This window comes from Chenopodium album, chromosome 9 (assembly GCF_948465745.1).
Source record: "Chenopodium album chromosome 9, dcCheAlbu1.1, whole genome shotgun sequence".
Taxonomy (NCBI): Eukaryota; Viridiplantae; Streptophyta; class Magnoliopsida; order Caryophyllales; family Amaranthaceae; genus Chenopodium; species Chenopodium album.
The window spans coordinates 9,421,482-9,444,068 of record NC_137842.1 but is presented as its reverse complement, the minus strand read 5'-3'; the positions used below and the strand labels follow the sequence as shown (position 1 = coordinate 9,444,068).

At 33.9% G+C, this 22,587-nt stretch overlaps 2 protein-coding genes across 5 annotated transcripts; one reads left to right on the top strand and one right to left on the bottom strand.

The window, feature by feature from the left end:
* Positions 1-10,893: 10,893 nt before the first annotated feature.
* Positions 10,894-14,360, bottom strand: LOC145559533 (uncharacterized). Of its 3 annotated transcripts, none has more exons than XM_081620950.1 (13): positions 14,140-14,360; positions 13,809-13,877; positions 13,661-13,714; positions 13,504-13,581; positions 12,712-13,395; positions 12,486-12,626; positions 12,344-12,418; positions 12,022-12,248; positions 11,895-11,943; positions 11,743-11,814; positions 11,540-11,650; positions 11,324-11,452; positions 10,894-11,242 (listed from the first exon to the last, which is right to left on the bottom strand). In XM_081620950.1, exons 2-13 carry the CDS (start codon positions 13,866-13,868, stop codon positions 11,102-11,104), a joined length of 1,821 nt encoding a protein of 606 aa, XP_081477076.1. In that variant the 5' UTR covers positions 13,869-13,877; positions 14,140-14,360; the 3' UTR covers positions 10,894-11,101. The 3 variants fall into 3 exon arrangements, with proteins under 3 accessions (XP_081477076.1, XP_081477074.1, XP_081477075.1); XM_081620948.1 differs by having other exon boundaries at positions 12,022-12,254; positions 14,140-14,359; XM_081620949.1 differs by having other exon boundaries at positions 12,022-12,254; positions 13,815-13,877; positions 14,140-14,359.
* A 261-nt stretch (positions 14,361-14,621) lies between these two features.
* On the top strand, positions 14,622-21,269 carry LOC145559531 (uncharacterized). Of its 2 annotated transcripts, none has more exons than XM_081620947.1 (7): positions 14,622-15,084; positions 17,663-17,701; positions 17,782-17,826; positions 17,947-18,021; positions 19,868-19,981; positions 20,096-20,167; positions 20,432-21,269. In XM_081620947.1, exons 1-7 carry the CDS (start codon positions 14,728-14,730, stop codon positions 20,474-20,476), a joined length of 747 nt encoding a protein of 248 aa, XP_081477073.1. In that variant the 5' UTR covers positions 14,622-14,727; the 3' UTR covers positions 20,477-21,269. The 2 variants fall into 2 exon arrangements, with proteins under 2 accessions (XP_081477073.1, XP_081477072.1); XM_081620946.1 differs by having other exon boundaries at positions 20,429-21,269.
* Positions 21,270-22,587: the final 1,318 nt, after the last annotated feature.

The window sequence follows — 22,587 nt, the reverse complement described above, 5'->3', positions numbered from 1 at the left end:
TGCAATAAATAGTCCACCCAATAAAGAAATTATTATTAGGGTCAATTATTGGGTCAATTAAATTAGGTCTTTAAACAACTAATGAAAATGTACCACACCACAAAATAAGTAACACATAATTTAGCATTATACCTCATAATAAATAATTAAGCATTACATCTCATAATAAATATATTTCATAGAAACACTTCACATGAAATAACTCATAATGACATATATATTATGCAATCTCATAAGACACACTTGACATAACAACTCATTTTTACTTCCAAAATGACCAGAACATAATGACTCAAACTACAACACCCATTTGAATACATGATTAGGTTTATTAATTTCATTGAAACTATACAGTGATTGAAGATGTCAAAATTTGTTTTTCTGTAATATTATTATTGAAACTAATCTGTTACATTAGTGCAACCAATTCTGAAACTAATCAGGTACATTAATGATAAAAATTCGGTACAGTCAGATACATTATAATAAAATTTTTAAGTTTTTAAATTAAGTTTTTAAATTAATTTTGCCTAAACTAATCAGGTACATTGTTGAAACCAATCTTATTAGGGTTGACAATAAGCATATTTAGTTAAATCAAATGAGGCAAATCTTTTTTATCACATGAAATATACAACAAACTTACCTATGATTGTAGAAAGTTTATTACTTATTTATTTCACACAACATCAGTGATTATTGTTTATTTTTTAATCATCTTTTAATTTTGTTGTTTTTCCTTTTCTATTTTCTAAATACAACAAACTTGATTTAAAAATTAAATTGTTGAACTACATTAGACAACATTATCATACTCAATACTTGCACAAATATACAACGTATTCTACGTTAATAAGTAGAGGATTGCTTTATCGCATCAACACATTTAATTATTGGTTTTGAATTGCTATAACTCATCAACACATTCACAATTTTTCGCCCTTATCTCATCAACACATTCACAAATATTAATAAGTAGAGGATTGCTTTATCTCATCAACACATTCACAAGTATACTACGTAATCAATTTATCAATATTAATGTTGTCTTACATATCACATATAACATGCAAAAGTCTAAGTAAACATTTCCATTCCATAAATCAACTGTGACACACGACTATTAGGGTCAACTCATGCCATTATCTTATACTATCAACTCATGCCATTATCTTATACTATCAACTCATGCAAAGAACGTTAAAATAAGACAACTTGTAACACAAAATCATGGTTAAATTATGTACCTCTCCTTGTACGTAAAGTACAGTACCGGTTTCAACACCCACAACCTTTAGATATTCAGTTGCTGGTACGTAAGTAGCGCCAAGGTAAAGCTTGATCTGATTAGTATTGACATCAATCCGAGATGCATAGTCCTTGTAGATGGCTTCGAAGGTTTCATCCGTCCTTATGTTGTACATAACACCCACATCACCGAGAGTGTAGCTCCTCACGATGATTGACAGCACCACAGCCTGCCCATCTTCAGCTGGTATAACCTCGTCCATGTCGACATCAGGCTTCTCAACCTGTTCACCACCTCCAACAACGTTGACAGCTGGTTGAGGAGGAAGCTGACGAGGTGGCACCTGCTCTACAGTTTGAGGCGGTGGGTCAACTTTAGGGCCTTCACTCCTTTCCACCTTAGGGAACTCGACGACACGAAAAGGTGCACCTCTCGGTGGCTCTACACAAGTCACTTTCACAGGCTCTACACCAGACACATCAGATGGCCCCGACACATGACTCGAACCCGCTCCCGCCGAGCCCATTTGAGTGGGTAGTACTCGTGGTTGTTCAATACGGAATGGAGGAATGGACATGTTGGCAATAATTTCAGCTATCAGAGCGTTACGACGCTTGGTTCTTGAATTCTCTTTTCTGGGTTTGGTTGAATGATGGCTACCCGATCCACTTCGACCACCACCTCCATTGGATCCATCATCTCCTCCGTTACCATTACAGCCGTTGGTTGTTGCCATATTTCTGATATTTTTTTTTATATTTTTTGTTTCTGTTAGGGTTTTGAACTAAGTTGCAAGTTGTAATGGGGGTAAGGGTATTTATACTGAGAGAAAGCAAATCAAATTGGTGACGTGGAAGATTCTCATTTTTCACATTGGTTGTTCATGTCTTTTTGTCATAAAATATATTTATTCTACTTATTTTGCCTAAGTAGATTTGATAATCCTTGTTTAATACAATGTAATTACCATATAAATTATGACGCGTCAGTAGTCTATCCTTGTTTAATATATTATTTGATATATTATTACCATACATTATTTGATAATTCTTGTTTAATACAATGTAATTACTATATATTATTTGACCTTTCAGTAACGGTCAAATAATATATAGTACATATCATCCTTTGTTTTCAATACCGGTTTAATAAAAATTTATAAATATAAAATTTAAAAAAAAAAAAACTGAGTTTAATACATTAAAGGTTTACTTTAAATACAAATTCAATTTTCACTGAAAATTAAGACGGACCTCATTATACTAAATTTAACAACGCGTTACATGTGACTCGTTCATGCACATTCTTAATATTAAGGGTAAACCTTAGTTATATACCTACTTTCATTTTTAAAAGAAGTATATATATATTCCTCAAAGTAATACATGAAGTGATTTATTTAAAGTTATAAAAATATTATTTAAGAAAGGAAAATACTTAGTATTTCATTATGGACCTTTCTTGAAGCACTTCGTAATTTTATTTTTTGTTATTTGGGATAATACTATACAATTGTACAACCTTTTTATTTAATAAAAAAAAAAATATTCCCTAAATATAATCACTAAAATGTGTGATAGAAGACAATTTTATTCTTAATTCCGCATAAATATATGTAATGATCCACTTAGTGTTCAATAATGCTAAATTATCATCAGCGTAGTGCAAACCTTGAGCTTATACGATTTTTTTTTTTTTTTTGAAAGATTGAGCTTATACGATTTTAGAAAGACAGCAAATAATAATTGCTATGGGTATAGGCTATACAATTTTAGACAGTAGGGAAGCTGATGTTTTACTGCACCGCTCCAATGTGTTTACCATACCAATGTATGCAGCAACTGCAGGGTACGCATGCTCCATAGATTAAGGATGTCCAACCAAGATAAGTCATGGATTTTGACTTTGCTTTTTAACCTACCATGTATTGTCCACCTTGAAGTTTATCCAAAGTTGTGAAATGCAGATTCATTGGAGGCATAACCAACGTGAACTAAACCGACGGCATTACCTTTTCCATCATTAGCATTGTCTTACTTGTACTGACATAATATCAACCATAATCTTCGAAATTTTTCATAAGAAACTTAGCACTGCATAGAAGGTAAAAAGAGGTTTTGTTTGAAAAGGTTTGAATAATAGGTAAATATATCATACGGAAGGATTTCCTCGTTATAATCATACACTTGACTTAAAAATGTAAAAATGTGAATAAGTTGTTTTCAACGAAATTTATTATAATTCTTTTTAAAGAGATCATTTTTCTAATTATTTTTCAAATCAATTATTTAGAAAAATTTTTGAAGCCATGTACTCACATTCTATACTCTTTTGGTCGACACCTACAATTTAATTTTTGTGTTGTTTTGTAACATAACCGGTTAAAAAAAAATTAATTTTGACACACTGAGAATTAATTTTGTTATTCATATATGATTAACACATTGGATTGGATTTTTTTTTACATTATTTAGATTTAGATAAGTCACATGCATGTGGTCTAAACTCGAATTAAAAACTAATTAATTTCGGTTATCACACTATAAATTTAACTTATTTAGAAATGTTTTTTGGTTGAAAGAGTTATTTCATAACAAGCTTGGCATTCCATTTTGTGAGTCATCCAATGAATTTTACTGACCCTAGTCATAATTGCTTTTTACCCGAGTTTCGATAACGAAGATTCCTCAATGCTCAGAAGATCTTCTTGCAGCAGGTCTTTTCCTTCATGCAGACATACATCGGGTTTATCATTTTAATTTGGATACAGTAAGAGGACAAACGACCATTTGCCCTTCTTAGTTTTAGTTTACATTACATTTCGTCCCAACTATTATCATGTTATACGTATTTACCAAAAAATAAATTAATAAAAATAAATTGTTATACGTACTTTCACATTACATTTAAATTGATTGTTATTAATTTAAATAAAATGAATATTCATTATTTTTAGTTGGATTAAATATTAATTGATATGACATTTGAAGTCCTCCCTGGTGTTTGCTCATTCGTTTTTTTTGTGCAATATATATTAGGATCTCGTACGTCGAAATTAATATCAAATCCTTAATGCGTATGAAGTTTTATTTTATTTTATTTTTTGCTTAGGTTTTTTCTAATTTTGACTTACTTGTTGTAACTGAGCAACTGAACTTACTTGTTGGTAAGATATAAATGCCAAATCATGCTCTTAAACCGGTTAAAGGAGTCAAATGCTGTCAAATTCGTCTAGCACAACACTTTAAGCTCTTGTACTCTAGTAATTACATTGAATGGTCACATCCACATGGGGTAGATGTGTTGGAACAACAAAACACAACTCCACCAAGCTATGACACCACAATAAATGCTTGTATGTACTATGTTATTTATTTTAGTTCAGTGCTTTGTCCTTTCCTAACTATATCTTATCATGACTTTTCCTTGAACAGTGTACAGGGTTTATTAAAAATGGAGAAAATGGACGGTTAAGATTTAAGGGTTAAGGGAATGGTGAATATGTAGGGTTTAGCAATTGTGGTTATGTTAGGGTTTAGGGTTTAGGGTTTAGGGTTATGGGTTTTAGGGTTATAAAAGGGTTTAGGGTTTACGGTTTGAGGGTTAGCAAATGCAATGAGAGTATAATTACAAGTTATTATTAATGTATTAACCGGATTTGGACGTCCACTAGGAGTTTAATGATAGGATATCATTCACTGATTTATCGGATTAGCACGTCCAATAGGAGTATAATTAGAGGATATCGTTACATGTTTAACCAGAGTAGCACGTCCAACAAGAGTATAGGTATAGGATAATATATTAATGTATTAACCGGATTTGGACGTCCACTAGGAGTTCAATGATAGGATATTATTAAGAGATTCACCGGATTAGCACGTCTTTGAGTTGATAATTATATTTATTTGGTTTGCAAAACTTGAAATTATTTAATTACAATTTTATATTTATTAGGGTTGACTTGAAATTTATAATTACCGTCTTATCTTTATTTGGTTTTGTATTTATTTGGTTTTTTTAACACTTAAACTTTCTAAGTGCATATTTATATATTTATATATTCATATATTTATTTGGTTTGTAACAGTTGAATTAATTAAAATTTTAAGAAAAGGAAAGGTTATTTCTTCAAATTATTTTCAAAATATGAATTCCATGACTAAGTATCACTTTATTTTTCACCATTGTATACCATTGTTTTACAATTTGTACTACTGTGTAATACTAATTTAATTTTCACCTGTTACTTTACGCTCTTTGCCATGTGTCGTGTAAGACGAAAAAAAGGTACAGTTGGACAGTCTTCTAGATTCGAATTTGTATTGATAACTAAACCTTTTTCATTACTCCCAATCTCTCTTCTATCTCTTCTCAATTATCTTACCTCCCTCAACCCATTCCCTAATTCTCAAACAATAATGGAGAACCCTGGAAACCCAAAACTCGTTTCATCTAAGAAGCAGTGTGTTCGTCGTGAATCTATTACTCTTCACCCATTCGAACCAATCATGTATTTTCAACCACTTACTCCAACAACCAACCCCGAGCTTGAGTTTAACAAAATTACTTACTACAAAAACTAGAAAGACCTTGATGAAGGGAAAAAAATAGAAGATGATGTTATCCGGGCCGAGCTTTGTATGAATGATATACATCGGTTCGCAGATACCTCTGTCATGAGGATGATGAAGCTACCGGGTGGTGAGCAGAAACCAGCCTACCTACCACTCCTTTCTAACATCCAAGGGTACATGAAGCACCGTGGAGTGCAGATGTTTGTTGAATGGATGTTTAAGAACCATTCTTTTGAAGAAGATGAGGTTGTTCCAAAAGATATTGCACCTATATTTGACCTTGTTCCTACTTTTGATGCGGAATCGACGGTCACTTATGCTCTCCCTCTGCGGGAAAAGCATGTATTCATTGGGGCTAAAACCAATGCAACTCATGTTATGAAAATTGCAGCACCAATGACGGCAATTCAACTAACTGTATTCTCTGGAGTCACCAACAAAAACGGTACTCCCTCCGTTTCATAATGATGTTCCTGTTTCGTAAATCGATGCAAATTTTGACCCAACTTTGACCGCAAATATCTTTAATCTCACACTAGCAAAAATTATAAAAGTTAGATATTAATAATCTACTCACTAAGACGAATCAAACTAGATCCCACATGACTATATTTATTCTTATAGATTAAGAGAAATTTAGAAGATTCTCTCTTTCTTAAAAAAGTCAAAAAGTCAAAACAAGAACATCATTGTGGAACGGAGGGAGTATACATTACCATCGTTTGACCGTTTGTGGTGACTTGCCTGGTGACACCAAGCAGCCGGTGTTAAAGGAAGGGTCTTTCGTGGTGTACTGGAATGCGAAGGATGTCCTTAGGCCTTCATTCCTTGAGAATTTCCGTATACTGTATGAGAAATACAAACCGATGTTGGTCAGAATAACTGAAGCTCGACCACGACACCTTCAAGTATGGGAGTTGATTCTAAAGTTGCCTGATGCATATCAATTTGAGTCAACCGGTCATTCTACCGTTGGAGGGGTTGTTCTGCTTTGGAACAAGCTTGCGGAGCCAAATTTCAGGTCGAGGAGGTGTTGCTTGACTGGCAACGTGCTGAACGTCGAAATTGTGGTAATTGCCATAATCTAGCTAATTATAAATTAATTTTTTCCTTTTATACACTAATTACTCTAATATTATTTTTTTATTATTATTATGATAACTGTTATGTATCACATAATTATAAATCATTGCAATTGTGGTCTAAATGCATTTAGCGTTATTGTATGTTTGGTAATGATAAATTTATAATTGATAGGTAAAATTGTTGTTCAATAAGACGATTAGTACTACTTTATTCAGGTGTGCACGTCCAATTACTAACTAATATAATTTCTTAATGCTAATCTGTACATTACCTAAAATCGAGTTGTTAATTATACCATTAATTTGAATTAAGCATTTTGTAGAATCGATTTGTTCATTATCCCATTATCTTGTAATTATCCCTGACATTTTTAATTAACTTTTTATTTATAAAATCGACTTTCTGTTTATAAATATTATTAAATAAATAATATTATTTATGATTGATTATACATATAGTAATCGAAAAGTTCAATCGAAAAGTTCAATTAGGGCTTACGTGAACGATTTAAATAACTAATCATTCATTTTGAATCCAAATTAGGGCTTACGTGAACAGTTTTATTTACTTTCTTGTACTACTCTAACTAATCATTCATTTTGGATTTATTACCACTGACTCAATCTGTGTAATTTTGTAACTGTACCATGTCATCAGCCGGGTCCCGCAATTAATCCTCCGGTTTGGTGCATCCCAGAGAGTGATAGAGAAGGTCGCCCAGAGGATGAGAGTGATGATGATTACGATTACGTTGGAGCTTGGCTATCAAATTCTGGTCTGGATGATGACCCTTTTATCCATGATGAGGGCTGGTGCTAATGTATTGAAGTTGAGGTCTGGTGCCTAATCAGTGGGAAGTAAAATCTGTTATTTTAAACATGAACTTTTCCTTGTTGTTATGTGCAAATGAAATTTGTGTCTCGCGCTTTGTTGTGGACTGGTTACTGCCAATGTTGCTTGTTGTGTATTTCCTACTTGGGTATTTATCCCACGTGTGAACTCATCTTATGGGGTTATTATGCGTAATTATGGTCTCTTGTTATGAGATTGTGATGCACATGTTATGCTTAATTGAAGTCTTTGTTATTAGATTGTAATGCATGTTATGCTTAATTACGGTTTTGGTTAAGTATATGGGTTGTTATTTTCAATTGTTAAAATAAGTGGTTCACAAATTGTTTCATAAAAAAAGGACAAAATGGTTTCTTTAAACTATATATTGTGAAAAAATTTCAATGACAATCAGTAGCTATAACCAAACATATTAAATTATTTAATTGACTTTAAAATAATTTAAATGGCTACAATAAAAGTTATCATATTAATTTATTTAGTTGACTTTAAAATAATTTAAATGGCTGGCTGCAATAAAAGTTATCATATTAAATTTATTTAGTTGACTTTAAAATAATTTAATCATTTTAATAAAAAAAACAATTATATGACATCATTAAAAATTTAAACGTTAAAATGAATGTGATTAACCTACTTAATCTTGAATGTCATATGATTGGTTTTTCTTAACAATAATTTATCTTATTTCTCAAAGTTTATCATTCCTTTCTCTGATTTATTTAATTTAAATTTTTTTTTATTAGTATGCAAAAAGTATGAACTTAGTATGAACTTAGTAACACACACTCCCTATTGTCCTAGAATAAACTATTGTCACATGTTAGGTTTTCATGGCCTGGAGAATCCATTTACCTTATATTTTTTGCAACTACTTTCATAAATGGAAATGTTCAATTTAATCTTTTAAAAACTGAAAAAGTGTATTGGTTTTGAAAAACAATAACAATCATTATGAATACACCAGTTTTTTAAAAAAAGCTAAGTCAATCTTAATACTTCGTATTACAATAACCAAATTCCATTTACCCTATTATTAAAATCCATTGCCATAATAAAAAAAAAAAAAAAAAAAAAAAAAAAACACCAAAAAATATATCAAATAATCTCATTAAATTTCTTATAACTATATACATACTATAAAATAGATATACTTATTAAATATTATGACTATATATATGGACAAAAATCAAGTACTATGCATGCCACACAATATTAGTACTGGGATAAGACTTTTGTTTCCCGAAACTAATCCTATACTTTTGGCACGCCTCTAACTAAGGACCAGACAAGTTTTGTTTTATTACTCCATCCTCCTGAGTTGTTCCTCTGGTCAAACATAATGTCACCACAACTTGTAGTGTGAAATTGGTGTAAATTGGTGCTTGTAAAGTATACTTTACCCGCCATTGGTTCCAAAATTTTTTGTAACCTTTACCCGCCATTGGTTCCAAATATTTAACAAAGCCCGCCAAAACCATAATATGGTTATCTCTTCCAGTTCTATATATATATAATGGTGCAATATACTTGCATTGAGAAGCTTTGCTTGCATCAAACCATGGCCAAAAATAAATTGTTAATCCCAGTCACTATGATTAAGCCAATTCACAAAAAAGCCTCTTCGCAAGAATTACTACTCAGACCTATGACACAAATTATGAAAACAAAGGGTTTAAAAATGGTCCGACCTTGTACTCCTAAATCATCGTATGGGAAGGCTAGAAGGCGTCAAAAAGGTGTGCTTGGGGTTATTATAAGCCCGATCCTTTCTTCTGATGAGAAGGTTACGATTTCATTACTTGACGCAGCTAGCGCGGCACAAATAGTGGCTGGTCATACTAAGCTAGAAGGAGACCTAGTCATCATCACTCCCTCTAATAAGGTCAGTCTTGCACACTTGCCGGACTTATCAGACCTTGCTTTATTACCAAGGTATGCAAAATATTTTCTAAGGTGGCTAATCAGTAGCCAAGGTGGGAAGGAAGGTTCTGGTTTCGAACATGTCCTAGCAAGGGAGGTGGTGGAGGTGGTTGATCCACCTTCAGAAATACCACCAACCATCGAATGTTGTGATTTGTCACTAGGTGATCATCTGATAAACATTCCTAGCTACAGAAATTACTTCAAAATCTTCAATCTTCAACATCCAATGTATGTGTCAAACATACATTTGCGTAATACCACCAACACCTCCAACATTTTAGATGGAAGAACAATGGAGGTGAAAATTCAAGTTTCTGTGAATGAAGAAGGGGGCTTTTGGAGTGAATTGGGCACAATGGGGTTACGGTACGTGGTATGGAATTGTCGTGATATGGGAAGGGACACATTCCTTCCATTACTGAGGTCACTAATGGAGATGCATATGCCGCATTTCATGATCTTAACTGAAACAAGAGTTTCAATTCATATGCCCGCCTCATTTGTGCATATTTGCACCCTTTTGCTGTGCACGGAATCTCAAGGAACGACTATGAGGGGGGTTATGTAATGCTTGCCTTTTCCAAGCATATGAAAATGAAGCTGATAAGCTCATTTCCTAATGAATACTCTTGGGCTCAAAATTAATGAAGTGTAAAAGCAAATGTAATATGCTACAAAGTTATTAAGGGTTGATTTCTTAGTCAGTCATTATGTTCTGGTCATTTTGGAAGTAATTATGAGTTGTTATGAAGTAATTATGAGTTGTTATGTCAAGTATGTCTTATGAGATTGCATAATATATATGTCATTATGAGTTATTTCATGTGAAGTGTTTCTATGAAATATATTTATTATGAGATGTAATGCTTAATTATTTATTATGAGATGTAATGCTAAATTATGTGTTACTTGATTTCATAATCAGTCATTATGTTCATAGAAACAGCCCATTATTTTTGGACTCATGCATGCATCATTTTTATTGGTCTTTTATAACAAACCCCACAGCCCATTATGTTCATAGGGGGGTAATGGACTTTTTTATTAGCTGTTTAAAGAGCTAATAATAATTTCTTTATTGGGTGGACTGCAAACGTATAAAGTTGTCTTAGCCCAGCCCAAATTATATCTTGTACTTCATTTGTCTTAGCCCAGCCCAAATTATATCTTGTACATCATTTGTTTGTGGATTGTTATCCATTATATTAATGTCGGCCTTTTATAACAAACCCCACACCATCTAGTGTAGACTCTTATCCATTATTAATGTCGGCCTAGCCTATTATAACAAGCCCATTATTTTTGGACTCATGCATTGTACATTGTTACAACATTTGACCCATGCAAATCAAATCATACGCCATTATACAACTTAAAAAAGATTTTTGTAATTGAAAAAATTAAAAAATGGTTACACTCTGTTATGAGCTCCAGAGCAGTGGTTGCACTTGAGATCATTACTAATGATCACATTTTTAGTATTGTCTCCAAACGCTAATCCATTACCGAATACCTTATGCATTTCGTAGAACATATCATCAACGTTGTCAACCTGACCACGAATTAAAATTTGATTACATAACGACTTAATAAAAAAAAACTCATATCCTAACAACATTTCATACAAACTTACCCGCTTCTTCTGGATCACTTTCAAAGTTGAGTTCCACGAAGTAGAATGCACCACATATATGTCATTGGAATGGCCAGTTTTTACTAAAACACAAAGCGCAGGAGAGGCCATCAATGACTGACCTTCAACCTAATCATTTAACGGATTCAGTAAAGTACCAAAAATTACCACACCAATCACCAATTTCATATAGTTCAAAGATAGTTTTAAAGGTACCTCCGATAAAATGGCCAAGTACGAACACCATTCAGTACGTAAAAACGCAGCAACCGACTCTCTTGACATAGATTCTGCACCAATACCACCTGAAAACAGCACTACCTCACCCTGGTTTTGGTAGCATTTTCTAAGATGTTATTGTTTATCAAATCACAATTTCAAGGAGTAACACTATCACAGTTTTAAGGTGACGAAAATACCTCCGCCAGTGACGAAAATACTAATGGACCCGTTCCCGAACCATATTCCATAGCATGAATCAACCTCAAAATCTTTTGCATAAATGAAAGACAATAAAGAATGTTAGCCATGTTATTCTCAGTATCATTCAGGATATCATGCACTTACTAACCCTTGAAGTAAATGATTGTAGCATGTAGACACCATCAACCGATATCCACCTACAAAATCACATTCACCAGAGTAAATACTTTCAATCACAAAAATAAATTTAAGGCAATAGATGTCACTTCAAATACCTCTTCAACATATCAATCTTGAACGATGACACATCATAACTTTTCATCACAGCCATATTCTCTTCACCAGGCAAACTGCTTGCTTTTTCCCGTTTACATTCATCCCTATATATACAATCACTATGAGTACTCAAATTTTGAACATTCGTTCTCCTAGGACGCTTGGTTTTTGAGGTGGTTTTTCGTGTTCCAGTACTCCTATAACAAACACTAGTAGTTGCACCGATCTGAAACTGTGACATCATAAATTAGAAAACTTGAATCAATCATCTACACACTTGAAATAATATACTGAAAATACAATAATCCCAGACCCCTTTACCTTTTTAAACCCCTCGGGCCCATTTGTATCCCTTGCTTCAATAGGATGAAATTCACCATAAGCAACATCCAAAGTCTACAAACCAAAATACATCCATCACACTTGTTGTAACATTTAAATAAATACAAATACAACTTCTTACCCCAAGCTTTCCAAAATCACCACCGTTTGGGAAACGATCTTCTGCAACAGCCATACGTATCTCTTCCATTTTCCAAACCTCCAACCGGGGGAAATAACCCCAATGCACAGCATGTCTATCTAGCCGATCCAAATACATAACCTGTATCACAAAAGTTGTCATACCACCTAAATCAAACCCAATGTTAAACAAACATAACAAACCATACTTCATATAAATCACATACCACAATATATATTAGGCAACCTGCACATCCACTAGCATAGCCACATGAGTAAAAACGACGCGCAAACATTGCAACACTATCCATGAGCTTCTTCAAAACTAGGCTACACCAGTCATATTCAGCAGCCTTTGCAGCACACGTTAATGACGGCACTAAGTCAGCAGCCAGTTTAGATGATTGATTGGGACATAACAACATCTCCAGCGCCAACAACAAGAATACAGTCTTGAACTCTTCCGCTTGATCTTCCTCCCATCGTCCCTCAACCAGGGCAATCAATTCAGCATTAAATTGAATACCCTTAAATATGTACTCACGACCAATTCTATTTGACTTAGTTTTCCAGGTTTTACCATACCTATCCATAATACTTTTCACCCTTTCCAACTTTTCTCTATCCAATGTTTGATATGTGGGAACAGGAAGTCCCCCATTGGGAATACCAAGGACCCAATGCACCTGATTTTGAGAAAGCCTGAACACTCTACCATCTCTACTAGTAAGAGTGTTGTTGAAGGGATCTATGCGAGTCATCAACCAATACGCCAACTGCCGTGGAAGGTTAATCTCTCCAATTTTTAACAGACCATCAAACCCCATTTCACAAACCCAAGCCTTTCGTTGCTCGTCTAACTTTTGGCATATTCTACCAAACGACTCTACGCGACAACTAGTATTAGCTGGCTGAATAATGAACAATAACAACAAAAACGTATCAATGTAAATTTTACCATTACTCCTAAAAAATGACTCCACCCCCTACAACTATAAAAATGCAGCTGAAGGACTTACCCTACAAGTTGCCTTCACATGTCTTTGCAACACTTCACCTTTCCTTTTCACTCCACCACCATAAGTTAAAGATTCATCCTACAACAACAAAGGACCTCTACATAAGCCCCATTACTCTATTAAGGTGCAATTACCAAATACAAATTGTTTCAATTACCTTGAATATTTCAGGAGATAGCTTCTTCAAGGTATGACCTGCTCCTATCCCATCCTAAATTTAACGAGAATAATATATTAATTACACAATTGCTAAACAGACTATAGGGGGAACTTGACTACTCCATGTTTCAGGTTTTGTATCATACTTGTACCTCATCATCATTTCGACTGCTGCACATTTTTCGCTTATGTTTCCCTCCCTCCATTTATTCCACCTGTCAGTTCAATTCTCATTCACAATTTGTTCAATTTCAATTCAATGTACAATTTCAATTTCAGTTCAGTTTGTAAGCAATTTCATCATTACTAATCCAAGTAACAATTCAATCCAATGTACACTTCAAATCATAATTAAATGAAGCCAATAGGATAATTATACTAACAACTTCATCATTGCAACCAATAGGATAGTTAGAATCACAATTAATGAAGATCTCAAATTCAAAATTACTAGTTTCAGGCGAGAATCACACTTACCAATGAAATTAATCGACTATAACGACTGAACTTCACAACCCTAGCTGTACAGTGGCCGCAACATACCGGAGCAGCATGCATTCAATAATAGGAATCCCTCCACCGTGCCCCTACCACCCGCCGCTATCACCCACTTCAATAATTGTTCATCGTTCCCTCAGATCCCCTCATTACTGTGTCATCGATTTGTACAAACAAGTTCAACAATGAAAAGTCGAATTGACAAGAAAATATTAGACATTACTCTGTTTTTGGAAGACGAACTCCGTTTGTACAATTCCGTTATATGAAACACCCAATAAACCCGTACCAGTTAACGTTAGTTAAACAGCAGTTACTCGCCTTTTCACGCTTGACGTTTTTACCCTTACTAATGGAGACGAATTGACGTTTACACCCTCATATAAACGTCCCTCGTTTATCAGACATATTAACCAGGATTTTCACAAAAATATCTTCAATAAAATCTCTCTGCTTAACCTTAGACTGTTCTTCATTTTCTCTCAATATTTTCTGTTTTCTTTGCTTAGAATTTTTATCAGGAACAGTGAGAGATTGTCTCTGTCAAAATCTCTCTCAACCACAACAATGGCGAAAACCCTTTCCGATTCTGAAAAAATGAAGTTGTTTCAATCTTATGCAACTTTAACCACAACTTTTGAATCGAAGAAGAAAGAGCTTCTGAAATCATTAATGGGGGATCAAGAACAAATCACTGATTTGATCGTGTATACAAAAGAAGGGTTACAGGCTGCTAAATGCTTGAGGGATCAAGGCCTGTGGAAGGAGAAGCATTTGCTATATCCAGCTAAGGTCAATCGCAATTATTTTATGAGGCAAAAGAGGAAAATAGTTGGTTTTCCGGCTGTGAATTTAACGCCGATATACTTGCCCTTGCCTGAGGACGAACCAATTCTTTCCGACAAGGTTGCTGAACTGACTGAGGTATGTTTGATTCTCGAATTCCATTATTGATTTATGGATTTTATATTAATTATTGATTCAAGAATTCCATTATTGTCAGCAAATTTAGGGTTTTGTGTATCCCATTTCTTTTTATTTTCTTTCATCTTCATTACTTCCTTTTTTAAGTTCTTGCTATATGTTGTCCTAATTTAATTATGTTTACTCAAAGTCAGTTAATCTCTGTCTTCTACTGCATAGTCTTGGTGTTTGTTTGAGGAATTTCTTGGCTTTCTTATGCTGGGTTTAGCTGTGATGTCCGATTTGCGGTCTCGGTTATTAGTGGTCAGTTTGTGTTCGAGTCATGGGTAAGGGTTGCAGGGGATGTTGATTTAGGATTTAGGTGTCTAAGTTTAGCTGTGATGTCCGACTTGCGGTCTCGGTTATTCGTGGTCAGTTTGTGTTCGAGTCATGGGTAAGGGTTGCAGGGGATGTTGATTTAGGATTTAGGTGTCTAAGTTTAGCTGTGATGTCCGACTTGTGGTCTCGGTTATTAGTGGTCAGTTTGTGTTCGAGTCATGGGTAAGGGTTGCAGGGGATGTTGATTTAGGGTTTAGGTGTCTAAGTCTAGGATCGAAGGGGGTCTTTGTGAGTAACTCTTGGGCGAATGCAACCTGTTTCTTGACTGTTCATGGGCAGGTTTTATCCATCTCTAGCTTTAAATCTTACCAAGATGCTAGAGATGGTTCTGTTGACTCCAGTTTGTCTAAGGTTCTGGAATTGATCAGTTATTGTGTAGGGGGCCTTGAGGTTTTTACCTTTCTGTTTTACCTTACCTTGGGACCTTTAAGAATGGAAGAGACAAGAGGGAATCGAAAGGTCAAGGATTCCCCCATCTCTTTGTCCGTTAAGGTTTAGGGTGTGTGGTAAGTGAAGTTATAAGTACTTTTGGTTGAAGATTGCTTTGTCTATTTTTGTTAAATTGAGAGTTGGCGAAGACTTAACTTTGCTCAAGTCTCGTTTTAGTTTAGCAATGATGATTATTTTCATTGTTTTGAAAATTATATATCCGAAGAAGGCTGTCCATAGCACTCCAACGCTTTCAAGCCTCTTCTTTCTCTAGAAGAGACTTTGGATACCCATTCATGTGTGGGTAAGTTTTCTGGCGTACCTGGTAGTTTCATTGTGGAACGTGCTTAAGTGGTATATTTCATAATGTGCCAGGTCATATTTTTCCCGACAATTGAATAATAATAAAATTGCAATCAGTTTACAGATTTGGGGCTTAAATAAAAACCATTAAAAATAGCTGAGCAAACAATTTGGGGTAAACATAAATACAATTCCATTTTCCTCTTTTATTGTTTATCTAATTACAATAGTTTTGTCTATGTATTAAATAAAAACCATTAAAAATAGCTGAGCAAACAATTTGGGGTAAACATAAACACAATTCCATTTTCCTCTTTTATTGTTTATCTAATTACAATAGTTTTGTCTATGTAAACCATTAACCAAGTTCATGACAGCAAACCTACAAGTAATTTACTTTAGACAATTGAGACATCACTTTAGACTAAAAGCATGCAAAATTTTCATAAAAGTAGTTTAATCCCACACCTGGGACGCTTACTCATCATGTGCCACTCTAGTAGCCATGTCTAATTTACACAGGTGGAAATAATTACCCTTGCTAAGTACCATGACTGACTCCAATAATAATAATACACGTCTTTAGCCAAAATTGTGTCCTGCTACATATCTTAAAATTGTCCTCTAAATTTCATTTTTGCTTTCATTAACGAACAAGCATATTAACATGAACAAGTAGTCATACTTATAGCTCTAGTTTGAGGCCTAGCCAGTCAAGAGAAATTGAATTACGGATCAGTTCAAACACTACAAAGAGACAAACTCTACAAGGCGCTTAAACTAAAAGATTGGAGCTAAAGCTGAAATTTAATAACCATGATAGCATCAGCACTTGGTAGTTAAATTATCAAGAAAAATTTACCCTTTCAAAAATTCTTGGTGTAATTGAAATTTAATAACCCTCCAATATGATGTAAGTGACTCGGATTGGAAGAAAATCGATATATTGAGAAATGATGAGAGCAACACATCATGAGAAAAACAAAAGTAGAGGAACGGTGTAGAATTTAGGAGAATTAGGGAAGAAACCTAATCTATATAAGTTTGAAAACAGAATAGTAGTGAGAACCAGGAAGACTCTTTTTCTTTTTCTATTTTTTTTGTTTTTCATTTGTTTTTACACAATTAATTGTTCATTTACGAGACCCATTTATTCTTAACCATTGTTGTATGTTTGTTTAAATCAGTAAAAATTATAAGAACCCCTTAAAACAACGGATGGAGAAGGAACCATTGTTAATTAAGTGTTGGATTTTCAACCTTTTGTAGTAGTGTAAAGAAAACTGTGCATAGTTAGTGAAAAAGTTGCACACCAATCCATCTCATCAGAAAGAGTGAGAGAGATATGTCAAATTGAAATTTGTTATCTGATTGTTTTATACTCCATATTTTGGTTGCTAAATTATTTCATTCAAGTTTCTAAAGAGTCTTAATTTGCACTAATAAAATGATCTTTCTCTTATTGCAGGTGCAAAGGTTACAACAGAAAAGCATGGAGCTTGAAAGGGTAATTAACTTGTATAATTAGTTAGATAGTTTTTAATTTTAAAAATTGCACAATTAATTTGATCTGTACGTTTATTGCAGTCGATAATAGAGATGAAGAATCTGAATGCAACTCTCCTGAAAAGAGTAAATTTTCTATTCTGAACAATTAAATTATTTTATATATTTTAACAATTTAAAAGAAAAATATGCAACATTAAGTGTTAATTTTTTTTTTTTTTTTTTTTTTGTTTTAATATATTTAAGCTAAGGGAGGCACTTCGAGTTCAGGACACTTTGGCCGACGAGATCGGCATCCGTGATGCTGAGCTGGACGAGCTGGTAAGTAAAAACCTATATCCTTTTGACTATTTAAATCTGTTTAGGGGAAAGAGTAAGTAGCGACTCACTGCGTATAAAATTAGTTGCATCTTATTTAATGTTATGAACTGACTTCGGGGCTGTGATTAATATGATTAAGCTGGACTAAATAAGGAAAAATGGACTAGTATTGATAATGATATGGAATAATACAAGAGAAGAAGATAATACAACTCTAATAATACACAACATAACATCAAACTTTCATCATTCATCATCCTATGTGATCTTCTCTTCCTTAGGTCTATATATAAGGATAACCTAGTTAACAACTCTAGAACCTTCTAGTATCTAAATATTAAAACTTCCTAAAATACCCTTAGTCTACTAATATTGATGCATAACAATACCCGTTGCCCAAACTTCCACCTTGTCCTCAAGGTGGGTTGTAATTGGCTCTACATTCACAGCCGAGCCAAGAATGGGATTTGATGTCCATGAAAGGCCTCCACAATTTCACTTCCTCTTGTAGTGTAGCTATGGGGAAGTAAACTTGCAACAGTTGCAAGTAACAAGAGGTTGTCAGTGTGTTCTGGTTGGATGAAGAAGTTGTAAGTGCAATTTGACTTTGAAAGTGGGTTAGGGTGATGGTACAATAAGGTGTTCAGTTGATTAATGGGGAGAGTGCTTTGTAAAATTGGGTTTGTGAAGTGTATCGAATGGGAAAAAGTAGACATGGGTTTGGAACAATGGGTTAGAGCATTGGATTGTAAATTTTGTGGGCTTCCTGGTTGAATTGGAATATTGGGTGTTGAAAATGGATGGGTGACAAGATGAAAGGGTGAAAATGGAAATTAAAAGATATTGGATGGGGCTGATTTATGAGATATGTGGGACGGTTGGGTAAATTGGGCCGAGATTGAATCAGCCCAGATATACTAGTTGCCACATCATAATGGATAATTTTGGGCTTTACCAATAACGTTGTATCATCTTTATGCTCGTGCCTAGTAAGTGAAGTTTGTGAAAATTCTGCTTCTCCTAACTTCCAATTTCAAAATTAAAGGCACGTGGCTGATGTGGGTCCAGGGAACTAAAATTATCTTTTATGCCACCTTTTGAAGGTTTTACAAGTTCGCTGAGAACACCTCCACCGTAGCCACTACCTGCAGCCAACAAGCCTCCTTTCGGGTCACCTTCTAAAACAAACAGTCCAATCACTGATTTTCACACCGGCGAATTATCCACCATGTTCCCTGCTATATCCAACACCTACACCGCGTGTATAACCGCCTGCAAAGTCACCATATCCTTCCTCAACCAAAGTCCTATCACTGCCTCCCTTGAGCTTGCCACCTCCATCGAAAACGCTGGGCCCACCACCCGATCCACAACCAGCTCCACCTTCTTGGCCCAAAATTAGGTTAATTTCGCTTCCATTAACCCTGTTACAAATGGTCTCCTGGGTGGACCTTCAAACTCGCCTCTGCCTATGTTGTCGTTGGCGACGAAACAGAAAAGTTTCACCACTTCGTTATTTTCCTTTGTCATCCTCTGATCTTAATGGAAGCTTCTTACTTATGTCTTCTCTTTCCACCCCATCAACTACCATCTCATGTTCTTCTAGTATCTAAATTATTAAAACATCCTAAAATACCCTTAGCCTACTGATATTGATGCATAACATGTGATTTCTAAAAATTTCATATAAGTTGCAACAATGTTTTATTTCTTTATTTGGAAATTCTTTGTCCCTATCTTTCTTTCTCCATTAAACGCTCAGCAAAAATTTTTGTCTTGGAATCAGTTTTGAGAAGTTTATTGCAACTTATTTGACACGGAGGAAGTATTAATCTGCTTATTATAGACAAACAAGCTCAAGCTGATGACTGATGAGCGAGACAAATTTAAGGCACAAGTTGAAGAGCTGTTGACAAATGAGGATGAACTTAAACTTACTTTTCAATCTATTGAGGATAAGGTAAAATTCATGGTTTCTTGGCACTTTCATAACTCCATGTGTTATACTTGATAGCTACTAAAACTCTAAGCTTATAACTATAGCTTTTCCACACTAAGATCCATTTACTTGCAGGTTTCGACAGAACAACATGAAGCAGATTATCTTTCAAGGAGAGTAGCCAAACTGGAAGAGGATATGCATGATGTAAGTTGTGTGTGTGCCATTTTTTTTTCATGGTGCAATATTAGTTAATCCGTTCTCTCATTGCATATAAGTTTATCTAAATTTAAACTGTTAATCTGTTATAGTCTAATTTATTTTAAACTGGCTCATGGTGTTATAGCCTTATATGCATAAAAAGGTATCTAGTGGGTCTGTAGTGGTTTATATTAAAGACTTAAAAGGGAAAAATACTTAAATGGAAAATTCTAGGTAGGTTCTGACGATACTTTGTACTCCATTAAGCAGGTGATAGGAAAGATTTGCAAGGAGAATGAGAAACAAGCAAGTTGAGAAGGATGTGTACCTTTCATTTTTGTGAAGCTGTAAATCCTGTTTGTCCCTTTTGAAAGCTGAGAAGATGTAAATCCTGTTTGTCCCTTTTGAAGCTGAGAAGTTGTAAATTCTGTTTGTGCCTATTATTTCTTAGAGAAGCAAGTTGAGAAGTTGCAATCTCCGTCTGCACATTTCTAGTTTGCCTTGACTGCAGCAACACCCAGAAGAGTCTAGTGTGGTACAGTTAACAAACAGAAATTTTGGAAACTGATGTGATGTGAAATAGGGGTGCAGTTTCAGAAACTTGTTTTCATGACTATTGACTTGATGTCGAATCATCACCATATGTTCAAATTAACAGATATCAGAACTCTTTACATTACGAACAAATCATTGTCTTAATATGCAAATGCAGTCAAGTTTTTAATAGACATTTGGCTATCAGCGTACGCATACATATGTCAAAATAGAAGGGTTCAGATTTCTGTATGCATAAAATGTGTACATGTTTGTTTGACTTGCTGGTAGGGCGATCCAGAGTAAGGGGCTTGTAATTGAAGCTGAGACCTCAACGATATCATGGAGGTTTGGATGCTCAAGGGCCAAGTTCCACGTGTTGTAGTTCTTACAGACATTAGGATTTGTGATTGTAATCTCCTTTATTAGTTTTATAGTCTCCTTTATTAGTTTTGTAAAAGTCTTAAATTTAGATTATACGATCCAAGTGTAAAAGTGTCATTTGGAGTGAATACCAACTTCCCTATTAGGCTATTAGCTTATATATAGAGATTATTCATAATGTTTAGAATAAGGGCTTCTTTGGTGCACCTTATTTTTGCTTATCTTAACTTATATGATCTGATCTGAATGTCAAATTTGACCAAACTTTGACCTTATATATACGATAATCTATGCGGAAAAAATATATCAAGTGGGGTCTTGTTAGATTCGTGATAATGTGTACTTTATTAATATATGATTTTCATTACGAAATTAAAGATATTTAGCGATAAAAAACTGCACATAGAACGATGATCTGATTTGTACTTATATTTTCTGTTCTAAACTTATTTTTTCTGAAATAAGTAAAACTAAGGTGAACTAAACATGGTCTATTTTATATGTACGTATGTGTACAGATAAGGCATAAGGATGTCATCGAAGATTATCAACGCACCCCACTTCCCCACCTAAATAAGTCTCGAGATAGGAAATAGAAAGAACACAACTAGTTCCTAATTTCTTTCTCTTATTAAATATTCTTTTTAACTCAATTCAATTCAATTCAATCCTAATTTCCTTCTCTAATAAAATATTCTTTTCAGCTTAATTCAATTCAATTCAGTTTGGTTCGGTTCAATTCAATTCAGCTTAGCTGTTTTCATCCGAAGCAAACATGCCCTTAATTACTCTATAAATCATTCCAAATCATGATGAATTTTAATTATTAACAAGGTCTAGTTTAGTAATGTTAAAACCCGTGCAAATGTGTGATGCAACACCATACTTATAAACCAATATTTGACTATAATAATTTAATTTCTTACACTTATAATCTAATATCTGATAATTATAATCTAATTTGTGACAATTACAATCTATTATATGATAAATATAATCTAATATGTGATAATTATAATCTAATTTTTGAAAATTAAAACCTAATACCTTGACACGTATAATCTAATATTTGATAACTATAATCTACTCGTAATATTTAACCATTATTATCAAAATTCTGTTACTTTTAATCTAATATCTTATATTTATAACTTAATATCTGACCATTATTATGAATATTATCTAATTTATGACAATTAAAATTTTTTATTTTTTTTTTTCTGTTTGTATGACCGGATTCACGTGAGTCCGTTCTACACAATACTTTCACTTTAATGTCAATCATTAAAAAATGAAGAGTATTTGCAATTAATGGTTATAATCTAGTATCCTCAAACCAAACATAAACATTGTTTCAGCTAATTTTTCTCAAACTTAAAAATTTAAAATTTCAAATCTCTACTACATTTATATGGTTATGTAACACTTTCTTGTTTTCATGAAACTTTAACTACACTTATATACTTATAACCCGAAACGCTCGAATCAAATCTCGTACGATTTGCATC